The sequence below is a fragment of the Vombatus ursinus genome, unplaced genomic scaffold, assembly GCF_900497805.2.
Source record: "Vombatus ursinus unplaced genomic scaffold, bare-nosed wombat genome assembly UNPS02004180.1, whole genome shotgun sequence".
NCBI lineage: Eukaryota > Metazoa > Chordata > Mammalia > Diprotodontia > Vombatidae > Vombatus > Vombatus ursinus.
Genome location: NW_020943958.1, coordinates 330,749 through 348,572, shown reverse-complemented (window position 1 = coordinate 348,572; position 17,824 = coordinate 330,749). Strand labels below are relative to the sequence as shown.

The following is a 17,824-nucleotide window of genomic DNA, read 5'->3' as shown; positions in this document are numbered from 1 at the left end:
AAGCAATATAAATTCCAAGTTTGGAATTGCTATTTGGTTTGTATTAGTAATCATTTTAAATATTATTCCTAGATCTTTCTAGATACTGCAAGGATATCCAGAAGAAAGAAAGTGGAATATAGTGAGAATGCATTTGTTGCCTTGACATAACTGACTCCATTATTTATTAGGTCACCATTTTGTGATGAAGCGTTCTTTTGTTTGTTTTTCATAGCTTCTCTTTAAATTTTAAGATTAGCATATTATAGTATAGGCTGGTAAACAATGTTTGTGTTCATAAACAACTGACAACTCCCATATAGGACAGACCACCAATAAATATTTATGTGCTTCCTACTATGTACCTCATAGTACCTACAGTTATCCCTTCCACATGGTGGGGGTTAAGGGCATGGTGCCCCCTTGATCTGGAAAACCCGAGTAAAAATTTTTGGCCCTCCCTTTGTACCAGTTTGAATTTTTTTCTTTTTCTTTTATGGGGTGTTTACAGTACTATACATATATTTTATGCATTTCTGAGTTTCTAAATTTTTTCTTTGTCCTCTGCTTGCCTTAGCCTGTTATCTATGGCTTCTGCAAAACTCCCCCAAAATTCCCATTTAATTTCTTATGCCAACCCATGATATATCAAAACCATAATGGGAAAAGTCTCAACGTAGAAGGGATAACTGCACTGAGGAGGAAAAGGCAAGGAAGGGGGGACCTTACCTCACATAATGGTGGGTGGTACAATTAGAAGTCTAGAGAAACAAGAGGTCACTTGAACGTCACTTTTATTTGAACTGATCAAAGGTCAATAGAACACACACACACATACGGAGGTTAGTACAGCAATGCATTTACATCAACAGGGAAACAGGAGAGAACAGAGCAAGGGAGGCAGGAATACAAAAAAGGTAGTCATAATTCAGGGAGTGATTAGTCATAAGCAAAACAAACCCTAAGCTCCAAGCCCGGGGTTGTAACAAAGACGGATTTTAAAAAAGTAAATAAAGGAGAGAACCCATGATTGGGGTCTGGCTAAACAGAAGAGGGGGAGGGCAGGGGAAGCTGACTGCATCAAGCATAGAGCATTGCTGCAGAAGGGATATCTGGTCCACGCCCCTCTTCTTTGTCAAGGAGGAAAAAGTATACTAGAATAGGGTGGAGGGAAATACACAATAGGTGATCATAACTACAAACGTGAATGGTGCGGCAAGAGTTTAGAAATCTGTAGATTTTCAGGATGAAAGTGCAGGCTGAAGAAATCACATTCATTACATAAATGTCATACCCTTTGCCCCAACAATCCCACTTTCACGTTCATACCTTAAGAAGGTTAGTGAAAGGAAAAAAAAAAGACCCATCTGAACAAAAATATTCACAGAAGCACTATTTGAAAAAAACAAAAATTGGGAACAGCCTATGTTGTTAACCAACAATTGGGGAATGGCTATATAGATAGTTCACGACACCCAAAAAAGTACTGCATGATAATAGATGATAAATATGAAAATGAAAAAAAACAGGAAGTCATTCAACCGACACAGAGTGACAGAAGCAGAGAATACAAACACTGACTTCAATTATGTAAAGGAGATATATGAAACAGCAGCATAGCTCCTAGCAGATAAACACAGTGGTCACCATTGGTGCTCCTTGTTCAAGGTTAATGCCTGTGTTGCAATCTTTTTAAAAGCCAATTGGTAAATGACAGAAAGGCACAACCATTCGAAATCATTTTTAAAATGTTGTTTTTGCTGAATTGTTCATAGGGTTTAGGACTCAAGGGTGGGGAACCTGTGTCCTCGAGGCCACATGTGGACTCTCTAGGTCCTCAAGTGCAGCCCTTTGACTGAATTCAGACTTCACAGAACAAATCCCCTCTAGGTCCTCAAGTGGGGCCCTTTGACTGAATTTAAACATCATAGAACAAATCCCCTTTGGAAAAGGATTGGACTCAGTCAAAAGGCTGCACCTGAGGACCTAGAAGGTTATAGGTGGCCTCGAGGCCACATGCTCCCTGTCCCGGGTTTAGGTTTTGTTGCTGTTGCTTTTGTTGTATGATTGGTTTCATTTCAGAAAAATATTTTTTAAATGAAGGGGCTAAAGCAGACAATGTCCAAGGTCCCATCCAGTTCCAAAGTCTATAGCTGCAGAGATGGGATACTCAATACATTTTCAGAGGACACCAAACTAGGAGAGATAGTTATGAGACCATATGACAAAGTCAGCATTCAAAAAGATTTTGTCAGGCCAGAGTATTGGGCTGAGTTTAATCAGATAAAATTCAATAGGGATCAATGTAAAGTCCTCCAATGGGGTTCTAAAAATCATCTTCACAAGTATGGAGGAAACATGGTTAGACAGAAGTGTGCCTGAAAAAGATCTTGGGGTTTTAGTGGACTACAAACTCAGTAGGGATGAACAATATAAGGCAGTCCCCCAAATTCTGCATTCCAGGAATTAGAGATCTGATAATCCCTTTGTAGTCTGTGGTTAGAGCCCAGCTAGACTCGAGTGCTCAGTTCTGGGCAGCACAGTTTAGGTGGGCATCAACAAACTAGAATGTCCAGAGGAGTGGCAAATGTGATGATGAAAGGCCTCTAATAAGGAATGCATTGAAGGATGTAGGGAAGGGAGGTGGGGAGGATGAATGATTTCTGTCTTCCAGGATTTTGTAGTAGAAGGATTAGATTTATTCTACTTGGACCTAGAGGACAAATGAAGAAGGAATAGGCAGAGGTTACAGAGAAGCAGATTTCAGCTTGAGGTCAGGAGAAGTATCTCAACAAATAAGAGTTATCCTGAAGTTATCCCCTTTATTATCCCTCTTCAACCAGAGGCTAGATGACCATTTGTTGGGCATAGTGTAGTAGGGATGCCTTTTTGGGAATGGGATGAATTAGATGTCCTCTGAGGTCCCTTCTCGTTCCAAAATTCTGGGATTCTCTAAACATTTGTGATTCCGTAAATACCAGCATAGAGGCATTGTAGGGAAAGCACTTTGTAAACCTTAATAAATGCGTGAAAGTGTTACTGAAGTCCTATAATCAAGGTGAGGACAGCTAGGTGGTGCTGCAGGGGATAGAGCACTGGGTCTGGAGTCAGGAAGACTCATCTTTCTAAGTTCAAATCTGACTTCAGACACTTCCCAGCTGTGTGACCCTGGGCAAGTCACTTTACCCTGTTTGCCTCAGTTTCCTCATCTGTAAAATGAGCTGGAAGGAAATGGCAAACCACTCCAGTATCTCTGCCAAGAAAACCCCAAATGGGGTCACAAAGAGTCAGATACAGCTGAAATGACTCAACAACAATCAATATGAAATATGAAATATTATTTTTAAAATGGGAGGGAAGGGGAAAGAAATCCCATTTGTAGAATGGCAATGTTAAAAGCCCATTTCTTGGGAAATGAATCGGGACATTGTGTTGGGTTTACATGATTCCACAGAGGATCTGAGGAATGACAAAAATATATCTGAGATTTTTAAATTAACTGTGAAAATAATCTGATTCTGCAATATACTATTCCCTTATTCTTCTCACTTCCCCCATCAGTAAAATCCTAAATATTAAATGTGTACTACAGGGGCAGCTAGGTGGTGCAGTGGATAGAGCACCAGCCCTGAAGTCAGGAGGACCTGAGTTCAAATGTGGCCTCAGACCAAACATTTGACACTTACTAGCTGTGTGACCCTGGGCAAGTCACTTAACCCCAATTGCCTAAAAAAAAAGAAAAAAAATGTGTACTATAGCACTATTTGGCAAGTCATTTAAATCAGAGCTAAAGTGGCACCACAGTGCTGCAATAGAAGGGAGAGGTGCCAAAGAGAGCGAAATCAAAGGGAAGTAACTGGAAATACAAAAGTAGGTTTGAAAGGCAAAAACAGTCAAGAGAGAAAGCCTGAATAAAAATAGTCCATAAGCAGATAAACCAGTGATAGAAGAATGAATGAGTAAAACCTCAAAGAGAGTCCAGAACATTATGAACTATTATTATTATTATTACGATACTAAGAAACAGAAAGGACCAAAATTACCAAACGGAAAAAAATAATCCTATAGAAATCACTGAACGGCAGCAAGAAAATACAGAGTAGTTCAAAAGAGAAACAAAATGTTTACAAGAAAAAAATTAGGAATTAGGTCAGAAGGCAGAGATAGCAAGGAGAATTAAAACACAAACAGTAGAGTAGGAAAAAGGAATATGTGACTGAGAACGTCTTCACAGTAATAGAGGGTCTGAGTGAAAGAACAAATGTTTATAATACAAAAATAAAGGAACAGAAGAAATTTTGGTGGAAGATAAGCCAAAGTCAATAACATCATGAGAACTCATGAATTCTATGCAAGGCAAAACAACTGACCCTGAGGACAGGATTTGCCAAGGTAATTTAAATATAACAAAGTAACCAAAAAAAAAAAAAAACTTGACTATAATATTGCAGGAAATGACCCAAGAAAGCTATCTATAACTTTTGAATAGAGGCAACAAAGCTCACCCACAGATTTTGGAAAGGACCTGCTTCAGAATTCTCATACAGTGGCTAAATTTCAGCATTTTCAATAACAAATACATCTTGTGAATAGCCAGGAAATAGACAGTCAATATAATGATTAACCATGATTCCAGAGGACTCATATAGGATGAAACATGCTACTCTGCCTCCTGACAGAGAGGTGATAAAGTCAAGGTGCAGAATTGGACAAAGCCAATATTGAAATTTGCCTTGCTTAATGAGGTTGAGTGGGGGGGGGGGGGGGGGGGAGGAGGAGAAGAAGAAGAAGGGGGCAGCTAGGTGGTACAGTGGATAGGGCATCGAGCCTGGAGTCAGGGGGACCTGAGTTCAAATCCAGCCTCAGACACATAACACTTACTAGCTGTGCGGCTCTGAGCAAGTCACTTAACCCCAATTGCTTTGCCGGAAAAAAAAAAGGAGGAAGAGAAAGAGAAGAAAAAGAAGAGGAGGAGGAGAAAGAGAGAGAGCATATGAGAGAGAGCTGCAAATATGAAGGAATGGCAATTCAAATAACAGAATTAGTCCACATTTATGAGAAATCACAGCAGAATGCAACAATACATTGCAAAAAGCAAAGGGAGCACAAGGTGCAATCAAAAGAACACACCCTGAAAATCTAAGCTTAATCATCAATGAAAAAAGATGGACCCAATAACAACAGCAACAACCACCACCACAAAAGGCATTTGGGGCATTCTTGATAAAATAAACAAACAAAAACACAAAGGACAGCCGATTATTTGACTTGCAAAAACCTCAAACAATAGGAACATAAGGGAAACAGTCCAATTATCAAGAAAACACTAACAAATAATTTTCGGTTGTTTATAACCTATTGTTAAAAGGGAAAAAAATAAATGGCCTCAGACACATAACACTTACTAGCTGTGTGACCCTGGGCAAGTCACTTAACCCCATTGCCTAGCCAAAAAAAAAAAAAAGGGAAAAAAAGATTGAATTATGGGGTTAAAGAAAGACGGCTCATCAAGGGGCCAAAAAAGGCCCCAAAGGTAAAAGATTTAAGGGGAATTGAAGGAATCGGGAGAAAGAAAAGAGGAAGAAATGAATGACTAGACCACTGTCCAAGTCTCTGAATTCACTGTTAAGTGAATAATATATATGGAAAGAATAAAAAATGGAAATTGAGTCCTGTATAATGATAATAACCAAATTTTGTCCTGAAGGCACGTGCCTCCCTCAGTTGAAGAAGTGGAGGACTATGGATGGAGAATATAACATATATTGTCAAACATAGTTGAGGCAATGGTTAATTTTACTGAACCGCTTTTTTTTTCCTTCTTTTAAAAAATCTTTGTTACAAGGGCTGACTTCTTGGGGAGGGGAAGCATAAGGAACAAATTCAGAAATAAATGTGATAGAAAAGCAAAACGTATCAATAAAAACAAGAAAACCTTTAAAAAAATAAATAAAAAGCAAATTTCCAGGGAGTGGTCAAGGGTAATTCCTGTTGAGGACATCCTGGGGTCCCGTATCTTCCTTTCTCACGGATTATGACGCTTGGTGGAGCGGTGCCCAGATCCACAGTCATGGTTTCTGCAAAGAGAGTCATAGGGTCACACTTGCCTCTTCCCCACCCCTCGGCCTCATGGGACTTGTTTCATTTCTTGGGAGAGATGAATTGATTTCTTTGCTGATGGGGTGCTCCTGTGACTTTGAACTCCCAAACAAGGGACTCCCTTTCCAGAAGGAGGGACTGAAATGGGGAGTAAGAAGAAAATGGCAGCTTCTGAATGAAATTAGCTCAGGAAGCAAGGTTGAGGGCTAATGGTACAGATGGAATTTAAGTCCCCTTAGGGCTAGGACTGTTTTTTGTCCTTGTGTTTCCAAACCTAGCCCTGTGCCTGGCACATAGCAGATGCTTTAGAAGTGTTTGTCAAATTCAAAAATAAAATTCAAGAAGTGAAAATCCCTTTCCTAAAAGAAAGTTGTCAATGCTAACAGACTAGAGCAAAGGGAAAAAAAAAAAACAATCCAGGCCCCATCCTGGTCACCCTCTCCTATTGAGACCTACAAGTGAATGGCATCTTTCAGCTAAACAAGCACTGAAAAGAATGAAGCGGGGCAGGGACATAGGAGGAATTAGACAGTTCGATTAGACAAGATAATTTTATTTGTATCTGGCTGGTTTAGTTTTCAGAGACAACTCTTTTCCTCGGGACATGTTCTCCTCGGGCTCAAATGAGATCCCAGAAGAGTATGTTTTGGGGTCTCTCTGTTTACTTCTTCCCCCATTGCTCCTCAAAAGGAGTCCTAGCATAGATCCTTCCCAGAAGCCTTAGGCATGCTCCAGGACTGGGGACATTTCTAAAGTTTGCTGACTTTCAAAAAGAAGGAGTTTCTTCTCCACATGTATCCAAAAATTTACACGTGTCAATTTTGATTCTTCAATTTCATTCAAGAGAAAACAAGGACAGGATGATAAGAGAAAAAACCAAGTACTTTTGTCATAAGAAGACTTTCTGGAAAGTATGTAGACATGGAAAATAAGGGACTGGATACAAAAAAGGAAAAAGGGGCATAGGACATGACTTTTCCTCTGATGTGATCATATATTGAGGAACCCAGATGCGTGGGCAAGTCAATGGTCAAAGCAATGACATTTTCAATCCCCCAACCAAAGAGGTTGAAGGAAAACTTCAATAATTCTGACTTCACTCATTTGGAATTGAAGACTACGTAGTTTGGCTTGTACGTTGACAAGCTTCTGGAATGTCTCTAGAATAGGGCGGCTTGGATACAGACCATTTGAAGAAGGGATAAGGGATCTTCATGGAGAAGGAGACTGGGGAGCTGAAGGAGGAGGAGTTATGATGACTGTCCTTGTGTTCTGGTAGAGCTGTCATGGGAGGGAAGATTGGATTCGCTCTTCTTGGTCTCAAAGGACTGAACTGGGCTAAGTAACAGAGCTCAGTAATAAGGGAGCAGATTTGGGCTTGATGTAAAGATCTTCCTAGCAATAACAAGGATTGTACAGAGAGGAGATGAGTTTTCCATGCTTGGTAATGGGCTCCCATCCTTTAAAGACTGGAAGTCCTCAAACAGAGGCTAGATTGACTCCTTACTAGTGATGGGGCAGGAGGGATTCCTGGTGAGGATGAATTGAAGGACCTCTGAGATCTCTGCATTTTGAGATTTTTGTCACTGAAATGAAACTTCTTTGTACTATTCTGGAGAAAAGAAGTTTTTAAGCAAATGAATGCTATATAGGATTTGGGGGACTATGAGCTCTTTTTTTTGCATTTTCTGATGCCTCTAAAACCCACCTGTTTCCATTCATGCTAAAAAGGTAGTTAAGAATTATTGTCTATGAGTCCCTTCCATTCCCTCAGCAAGTGCGGGGAGAAATATGAGTTCTTGCTGTGCATTATTATTATGTGTCTTTCAAAGTGACATTTTCTTATACAAGAGCCTAGAATTCAGACCTCTTCCTCTCCATTCAAAAAAAAATTAGCATGATTTTACTGTATTGATCTGTTGCATTAATCTCCAATGACTCCATGTATTCTAGGATGAGTCAGTAAGGATGGAGAAGGAAGGGTATCAAAAAGAGGGCAGTAGAAATGGCTGGGGTTGTTTTCTTTTCTGTAGGGCTTGGGGGCAAAGATGGAATTTCTGACCAAAAATCCCATTCTAACACAACGGCACATTTTTTTTTCCTCATCTCTATCTCCCACAGCTTGGCACATACACATGGATCACTTCATCTGCAGGGAATAATGGGCAGAGATTCCTTTTCTGGACTCCATATAGGCCCTAGAGAAGAATATTCTGGGGGCAGCTAGGTGGCGCAGTGGATAGAGCTCCTGGCTTGGAGTCAGGAGGACCGGAGTTCAAATGCGGCCTCAGACACTTGGCTTACTAGCTATGTGACCCTGGGCAAGTCACTTAACCCCAATCACTCCACCAAAAAAGCAAAAAAAAAAAGAGAGAGAGAGAGAGAGAGAACTACTTTGCCTATCAACAATTAAGTAGATGACCTCAGGCAGAAGGGCAAAGACTAGTCAGGGAGGTTTTACTATATTGTTTTATCTACTTCACTGTACCCTCAATGCAGCCAGATCACTGATGTTTTTCTTCTTGATGCTGGCCTCTATTTCCAGAGCTGGGTGGCTGGTTTGAGGTGAACACAGACTGTTTTTGCTTTGGGGACAGATCAGGCAGTGCATCTCCTTCCCCAGTTAGGCTGCCACTGGGGAGCAGGGCAGGTGGCAGCTGGTCACTGCTCTGTGGAATGTCAGGCGGCAGATTTTTCAGAGGCTTACTCAAGGCACTTTCAGTCTGAGGTTGAATACAAGGATCTTCCAGGGAGAGAACATTGAGGCCTGGCAGCTTCTATATTAGCAACAGGGAATGGTTGGGGGGAGGGGAGAGAGAGCAAGAGAGAGAAAAGGAACTGTGAAACATGAGAAGAAACCAAACAGCATAGGCAGGTGCATGAACCATCTTCCTCACTGGCACTCAATTCACTTGCTTTGAAGCCATCCCCACTCCCCCAAATATCTCTACCAGTTGCCAAAGGTCTTCAAATTCCCGTCCATAGAGATTCATTGCTTTGGGATAAGACACTTTACCCTAGAATACTATTTTAAAACGCAGCCTTGTGGGGGAGGGGAAGAGAATTCAGAATTCAAAATAAAAAAAAAAAGAATATTAAAAATAAAAAAAAATCGCTAAAATAAATGAAATGAAAAATAAAAAAAAATACATCAGACAGCCTGACGCCAAGACGGCAAAATACATTAATGCACCGACACATCTTGGAGTGGGTCAGTTAGGATGGCATTAGCAAGCCAGTCACGCCTCAAGGCTCCATGGGAACAAGACAGGACAAAGAACCTTTAATAAGACTTAGCAGGAAGCCATTGAAATGGCACAAAGGATGCTGGTCTGTGTGTGGGGCCAGGCTGGGGAAAAGGAGGAGAGAGAAGGAGGGCAAAAAATCTCCCTTCTTCCAAATTCTGCCTTGAACTGGTTCTAAAGTCCCGAATCTCGGGAGAGTGGGGGAAGGGGAGGTCAATCTCTTCCAATTTTCCCCAACTACTGGAAAACAAGTTATTACAATTTTTTTTTATTCCCAGCAATATATCCACAAGCTGAGGGGAACTGGGATCTGATGTGCTCAGGATACATTTAATTTTTGGAACAAAAATGGCTACTTGCCCAGTCACAATGAACAGAAAAGCAGTGCCTTAGTTGAATAGAGCTGATTCACTCCTGGAGGACAAAGAGCAGACCCTGATGAAGAATTCTCTTTCACGGGGGTCTCCCCCCTCCTCCCTTCCACACACATCCTCCATTTTAAGCCTATTCTCCAATGAGGTAGCTCATCAGACGTTACATTATCTAAAGAGATCTTTTAAAATTGGTCATTTAATACCCATTTCCAACTTTGAAAATCTGCTTTTACTAGTAAAGGTGACGGCAAAAGCTCTCAAACATCAGTTAATGATTAATATGGAAAGGACAGGAAAAGGCACGTCAAAGAGATTTTCCTCATAGTAAATGAGAACAATTTCGCACTAATCAGGGGAGTAGGGCAGAGAGGTAATACAGAGTTATGGCAAGAGACCTGGCTTTGAAACCGATGCGACTTAGGTTCCAACCCTCCTTCTGGCATATACTGGTTGTGTGACTCTGGGCACGTCATTTAATCCCCTAGTGCTCTAGGTAAGTCTCTAAGACTCTAAGTTGAAGAGAAGGTACAAGGAATTCCTCCATCAGGGAGCTCCTTAAACCAGCAAAGTTCTAAGTTCAGACTCACTATCTATCTGTAGGGTGGGTACATTGCACCTTACTAATATCACTCATGCCTTTAGGCTATCCAGGAGTGGAGAACCTGTAGCCCCGAGGCCACATGTGGCCCTCTAGGTCCTCTGGTGTGGCCTTTTGACTGAGTCCAAGTTTTACAGAAGAAATACTTTTATGAAGAGGATTTGTTCTGGGAAGTTTGGATTCTGTCAAAAGGCTGCACCTGAGGACCTAGAAGGCCACATTTGGCCTCAAGGCTGCAAGTTCCCCGCCCCTGGATCTATTGCACCATCGAGTGCCAGTCTGGTTCCTTACGCCTTCCTTCCAACCAAACTGATAAAACCAACACCTTTGTTGAAATAGCTGGTTGCCCTTTTTGCCAACAGTCATTGAGGAAAAGCATTACTCAGGAAGTCCTATAAACTTTGAGTTGTCAGGAACATTAGAGGTCATCTGACTCAACCTCTCTGTCCCCTTGATAGCCAGAAGAAGTGGGAAATTGGGGAGATTTCAGCTCAACAAAATGAAAAACTTCCTAAAGCTGAGAGCAGTAGAAAAGGACAATGGGCAGTCTTAGGAGACATAGGCTCCTCATCACTTACTGCCTCCAAGTGGAGGCTGGGTAAAGATTTCTTGGCACAATTGTGAAGAAGATTCTTTTTCATGGTCAAACTGGTCTAAATTCCTTCTGAAGTCTCTCCTAAATTGTTCTGTGGGTCAAGACAAGTGGTCAAGATGCTTCCACTTGAGCAGGGGTGGGGAACCTGTGGCCTCGAGGCCATATATGACCCCCTAGGTCCTTGGGTGTGGCCTTTTGACTGAGTCCAAATTTTATAGAACAAATCCTTTTATGAAGGCGATTTGTTCTGGGAAGTTTGGATTCAGACAAAGGGCCGCATTTGAGGACCTAGAAGGCCACATGTGGCCTCAAGGCTACAGGTTCCCCACCGCTGCACTTGACCATGCCCAGTCATGGGGAACTCACTACTTCCTAAGGAATCCCATTTTACTTAGGGAACTATCTAGTAAGTAAAAGGTTTTCCTTATACTGAGTTGAAATCTTACTATAATTTTCATACAATAGTCCTATTTCAATTATCTTCATATCAAGAACTTTAAGATCTTTCACCCATCCTTAAAGATTGTCCTCCTTAGGACATCCTCTAGCTTGTCAACCTTTCTGAAAATAGTGTTCAGACCTGGATGCAGGATTCCAGATGTGGCTTGCTCAGAAAAGGGGAAAGCAGGAAGGACTATCCTCTCCTTTCTGCTTGTGACCACTCTCTCCCAGGTATTATCCTGGTACAGTTAACCCTTCCATATTGTGACTTTCCCCATCATGGTTTCAATATATCACGGGTTGGCATAAGAAATCAAATGGGAATTTTGGGGGAATTTTGTGGAAGCCGTAGATAACACAGAACCTATGACCACATACTGAACCCAAATTTTACAATAAGGTATTGTAAACACCCCATAGAAGAAAAAGAAAAAAAAATTAGACTTATATGGTATGAAAGGCAGGCCAAAAAATTTTATGCAAATAGCAGGGGTGCCGTGCCCTTTACCCCCTATATGTGGAATGGATAACTGTATTTCTACATCTGACTTTGGGGCAGGGGGAGGCAGCTTCTTTATTCTGGATACCATACTGCTATTATTAGAACAGGCTAGGACAAAATTAGCTTTTCGGGCTGCCAATTCGCCTATGTAACTCACACTGAGCTTAGTGTCCACTAAAACTCTCCAGCCTTTATCACGTGGACTGGCATTGAGCCATGACTTCCTCACCCTCGATTGTCCAGTTAATTTTCGGAACCCAAGGGCGGGACTTTACATTTCTCCCTATAGCATTCTAAGGGGTCTTAATTGATGTGAATTTGGATGCGTTACCTAAAGTCACTTAAAATTCTGCATGAAAAGGTGAACCCAGCAAGCAGGTTGAAGGAGCAACCTTGGAGTTGGGCTGGCCAGGCTAACTGAGGAAGGAAATCTTTGGAGGGCCCCCAGAAACTCACAGTCTCTAAGTGTGTCATGTCCTCCTTCATCTTCACTTGCCGATTCAGAAGATGGAGGAGACAGTCCAGCATGCTTTGCTTGGGGTGCATCCCTTTGTCAAAACGATGGTACATTCCACACCAGAACCTTCAAAAGCACAAGAAAAGGAACGAGAGTAGCCAGTCACACTGGGGCAGAAGGTCACTGCCCTTTTCTCAATATCAACTTCCACCCATCCAAAACAGTCACTGTGAAAGGCACCAAACAGAAGTTAAAAGGAAAGCTTTTCAACAAAGCCTTCACCATGGCCAGGACACAAGATATTTCCAGGAGAAAAAAAAATATTTCACTCAATGAACATTTCTGTTTTAAAATATTTTCATTGATGTCTTTTGTTTTGATATCACATTCACTCTGAATAGATCCTTCCTTTCCTTACTCCCACCCAGCAAGCCATTCCTTATAAAAAGGGGGAAAAAAGTGAAACGAACACATGGACTGTTTATGATAGGGAATGCAGCACTGCGTACCCATGATGCCTCACCCTCTCCTTCAGGGCTGTCACAACATTTAGGGTTCACTTTCCCTTTTCCTTTACATTGCTGCAGTTTGTACAGTCACACCCTACATCGACTCGACAGTGATGCCATTTTGGTCCTCTTGGAGAACGACGGACAACCACCAACCAACTAACATTGTTACAGCCATGGTGCTGAGAGAAATGATATTTCCCTCTTGTATTAATAAATAATTATTGAATTAGGACCAACCTTTTCCCCCTTGTCTACTTCCTCATCCAGAAATCAACCAGTGTGGGAAATCTTTCTCAAAGACTTACCCAGCCAGGATGGCTGAGATCTAATCAGACACAATAAAAGAAATTCGAAGTTTAGGCTAATGAGTGCATTCCTGCTCATTGTGTTTACTCAGACAGGTCTGGGAAAATGTTGATTCTCCCTTTTATCAGCCAGGCGATATGGAAATTATCATCTCTTTGACCAAGATTTGGGTCATTCAAGTCACATTTTCCAAGACCCACTTTGTAATATTCATTTTCTCATTAATTGTTAGCCAATCAGAGTTGACTGCAACCCTCAGGAACACCAAGGGCATATAAACTGTGAGCCCACTGCCATGAGGGGTCTTTGGTCTAAGAGGGACAGCCAAATGGCCATCTTTTTATTAATAAACATGTTGGCCTTAGTAATAAAAGGATCAAATTACCCATAAACTGTGTCTCCCAAACTTTTTAAACATCCGAGTGCATATATTTTTGAATTTGCTTTTTTTAACTCTCTATTAATTTCTAGAAAATCTTTATAAGTTTCTCTGAATTCTTCATGCTTATCATTTCTTATGGCACAATAATATTCTATTACATACAGGTACCATTAAGCAGCTAGGTGGTATAGTGCTATAGAACACTGGGCCTGGAGTCAGAAAGCCCCAAGTTCAAATCTGGCCTCAAATACTTACTAGTTGTGTGAGACTCTGGCCCAGTCACTTAACCTGTGTGCCTCAGTTTCCTCAACTGTAAAATGGGGATTATGATAGCACCTATCTGACAGGGTTGTTATAAGGATCACATTAGGTTTAGCACAGTGCCTGGCACACAACAGGCCCTTCATAAACGCTTATTTCCTCTCTCCCTCATTACAATTCATTTATCTATTTCCCCAACTAATAAGGTTCTATTTTGCTTCCAGTTCTTTGCTACTACAAAGTGTTGCTATGTGTACTCAAACACTGAAGCTAGTAAAGCATTAAAAGTTTCAAATCACACTCAGAGTTTGGGGAGACACTGGAAATGGACCAGCATTTCATATGCCCAGCAATGGAATCTCTGGGTCGAAAGCTATGCACATTTTAGTGACTTTTTTAAAAGCAGAATTCCAAATGGCTTTCCAGAATGATTGTGCCTTGATAAATGTTGATTAAGCACTGACCATTTGCAGAAGCCCCATCCTAGGCACTGGGGGAAATACAAAATTTATATAGGACAGTCGCAAACTTCATAGCACTTACGGTTTAGTAGAAGGATAGAATTATTGCCACTCTAATACCCAAAATTACATGGTGATTATGTTTGAGAGGTGCAAAGCAAAGAGCGTGCTATGTAATTAAGCAGTTTGGGACAAGATTTGCTGAAGAATCAATACTGCTATTGCAAATGCACAACAACAATGTATTGTTTTTGTTTTGTTTGTTTGTTTTTTTTTTTTTTTGGTGAGGCAATCGGGATTAAGTGACTTACCCAGGGTGACACCACTAGTAAGTATCAAGTGTCTGAGGTCACATTTGAACTCAGGTCCTCCTGACTCTAGGACCGGTGCTCTATCCACTGCACCACCGAGCTGCCCCAACAATGTATTATTTTTAAACGTAACTAATTCTGACTTAATCAAAGTATAGAAATAGATAATCCAGCTCCTCTGCTTCTCTTCTTTTATCTGCTGTCTAGGCTGTTCCAAAGTCTGAGCATTTCCATGTAGTTCATTAAGCAACTAGCTATACACCAGGGTGAGCAGGTACAGGAAAAAGACCTCAGATTAGGCTGTTTGGCTACTCTGCAGAGTAAGTGGAGAGGCTGAAATTACTGGAGGCAGAAAGATCAGGCTTCCCACCTCTGGTCTACCCACATTCTGATCCAGGGGTGGGGAACCTGCAGCCTCGAGGCCACATGTGGCCCTCTAGATCCCTAAGTGAGGCCCTTTGACTGAATCCAAACTTTACAGAACAAATCCCCTTAATAAAAGGATTTGTTCTGTAAACCATGGACTCAATCAAAAGGCTGCACCCAAGGACCTAGAAGGCCACACGTGGCCCCCTAGTCCTCAAGTGTGGGCCTTTGACTGAATCCAAACTTCACAGAACAAATCCCCTTAATAAAAGGATTTGTTCTGTAAACCTTGGACTCAGTCAAAAGGCCGCACCCAAGGACCTAGAAGGCCACAGGTTCCCCACCCCTGCATCTAATCTATTGTCTACATCAAAGTCTGAGCAATTTTCCATATGTGCCAGTATGACTATGTTAATCCTCTACTCAAAAAACCTCAGTGGTTCTTCATAGACTGCTGAACAAAGTGTTTCCTTGCTGTGGCATTCGAGGTCCTCTACAGTCTGGCCCTGCCCTATCTCTCCAACCACATAGCTCATCCTTCACGTACTCTATCTTCTAGCCAAATGGATTCCTCTTCATCCCTGTGTCTTATCTGACCCCATCCCACATTCATATCTTTGTTCATGTTGGTTCCATGCCTAGAAAGGGCTCCAGTCCTCCATTTCTGTTTGCTGAAGTCCTTCCCTTCAAGAGCAAGAGCTCTTCTGTTCTGATACTTTCCTATCTCTCTTTTTCCTCCTCAAATGTTTCAGAGCACTCTGCCTAGATCCCTCTTTTACCTTCTGTACTCCTGCCTCTATTTAATGGTTATTGGTGTATTTAGCCATTGTCCTACTAGATAATAAGCTCTTTGAAGCTTACTATACTTGGTCATATCCATTCATAGCACCCTGCAAACATATTCGGTACTTAATGTTTGTTGAACTAAAATTACTTTCAAGGTTAAAAGTATGTATGTGGATTTCCATTCGTCATTGTTCAGATGTTTAGTTGTGTCCGACTCTACATGACCTCATGGATTTTTGTCCATGGGATTTTCTTGACAAAGGGACTGGAATGATTTGCCATTTCTTTCTCCAGCATGCCCCCATTTTATGGATGAGGAACTGAGGTAAATAGAGGTTAAGTGACTTGCCCAGGGTCACACATATAGTCTTAGTCTGGATTTGAACTCAGGTGTTTCTGGCTTCAAGCCCAGTGTTCTATCCACTGCACCACCTAGCTGCCCTTAATGGATTTCCATTAGCCATGGCCAATTTGGCACAGAGATAAGTTAGAAGTGACTGCAGATTCTGACAGTTCGTTAGTGGAAAGTATGAGCATCTAGACAGAGCTGCCAGCAGTTAAGATTTTCAATGTGGTCCCTGAGTTCTGCTTCTTGATATGGTTGCTGACCAAACAAAGTCAATTTCCCTATATTTTCCTTTCTTTTTGAAAATTTTTTGGAGACTGGCCTCCCTATCTTGCCCAGGCTAGAAGCACACTGTCTATTCAAGGGCCCAATCCCACTGTTGCTTGGCACAGAAGCTTTGACCTGCCCCATTTCTTCCTTGGGCCAGCTTAGCTGACTATAGCTCAGGACTCCACCAGCTTCAGCTTCTCCCAAAGCAGGGGTTCCAGGCATGCACCGCCACACGTGGCTATCCTCCGCCACCACATGGGGCTATTCTCTGCCACCATGAGGTTATCCTCTGCTGCCACACGGAGCTATCCTCCACCGCTACGTGGAGCTATCCTTCATGTTTTCTAGCTCACTGTTTCTCTTTTCCCAACTTTCTGGCAAGGTGCTACTGGGGGAAAACTGGCAACTAACAAAAAGTAGCCAAATAACAAAATAAAACCTCATCATCTTTACTCCTCTTACTCTGAAAGGAGAAGAGGAGAAACACAGCTTAGGAACTTACTGGAAGCTGAACGGTAAAGTGTTGGGATGAAGTACCCCGTAAGCAGTGATGCCCTTGTACAGTGGGTTCCTGAACTCGGTTTTCTTCTGTAATAGGAAAGGCCACAAGGAATGGGTTCTTTCAAAGATTCTGTTTAAAAACAAAAGCAACAAAGTCCGATTGACCTTGTGAACCAGTCAAGTTTTTGTAGGAAGTGATACAACTCAATTGGAGGGGCGGTAAGGGCAGACGGGGAAAATAGATGAGAGATATCATGGGTGGAAAGGTTTATTAGTGACATGGTATTGTCAAAGTGTCCAGCTGTGGTACTTACTGGCCATGTAACTTTGAACAATTCTTTAAAATGCTATAAGTTTGAGATTATCTGTCTAAAAAAATTCACTCCCAAATATTCAAAGGTAGGTCTTGTAATTGATGTGGATATTACCTCCGATGAAGCCCATGACCACCTCTCTGTGTCTGTCAATGTCTCTGAGTCCTCTCATAGGTTCACTCTGGGGCTTCATACAATCTCTCTTCCTTGATCTCTCTCTCTCTCTCTCTCTCTCTCTCTCTCTCTCTCTGTTTTTATTTTTAGGCAATTGGGGTTAAGGGATTTGCCCAGGGTCACACAGCTAGTAAGTGTCAAGTGTTTGGTCTGAGACCAGATTTGAACTCAGGTCCTCCTGACTCCAGGGCCAGTGCTCTATCCACTGCACCACCTACCTGCCCCTCCTTGATCTCTCTTGATATCAAAGAGATATCAGTGTCTTTGTTTTTGCCACATAACCAGCCTATCTTCTTTTTTGAGATTATATTTCTTTGCTGGCATCCACTGCTCCATTTCTCCTTTGCACACCCACCATGTACTCTCTGGGTGATACTAATTTTAATGCCAATTTAATTCAACAAGCATATACTATGTGCCAGATACTGTGCTAAGTACTGAGATTCAAAGACAAAAAAAGGCCTTCTTTGTCCACAAGGAGCTTATCTTTAACTTGGGAGAGATACAAGGTGTACAAAGATAAATAAATAAAAAATGCATACAA

General features: G+C 41.6%; 1 protein-coding gene across 4 annotated transcripts in view; it reads right to left on the bottom strand.

Moving 5' to 3' along the window:
* Positions 1-5,905: 5,905 nt before the first annotated feature.
* The window catches only part of LOC114053778 (myotubularin-related protein 8-like), a 46,327-nt gene continuing 34,408 nt past the window's right edge, over positions 5,906-17,824 (bottom strand). For all 4 annotated transcript variants that reach the window (XM_027876934.1, XM_027876936.1, XM_027876916.1 and 1 more), the window contains 4 exons: positions 16,794-16,922; positions 12,290-12,416; positions 8,567-8,855; positions 5,906-6,056 (listed from right to left, as the gene is read on the bottom strand). In XM_027876934.1, the coding sequence (XP_027732735.1) occupies positions 8,583-8,855; positions 12,290-12,416; positions 16,794-16,922 (529 nt within the window). In that variant the 3' untranslated portion in view covers positions 5,906-6,056; positions 8,567-8,582. The remainder of the gene's footprint in view (positions 6,057-8,566; positions 8,856-12,289; positions 12,417-16,793; positions 16,923-17,824) is intronic.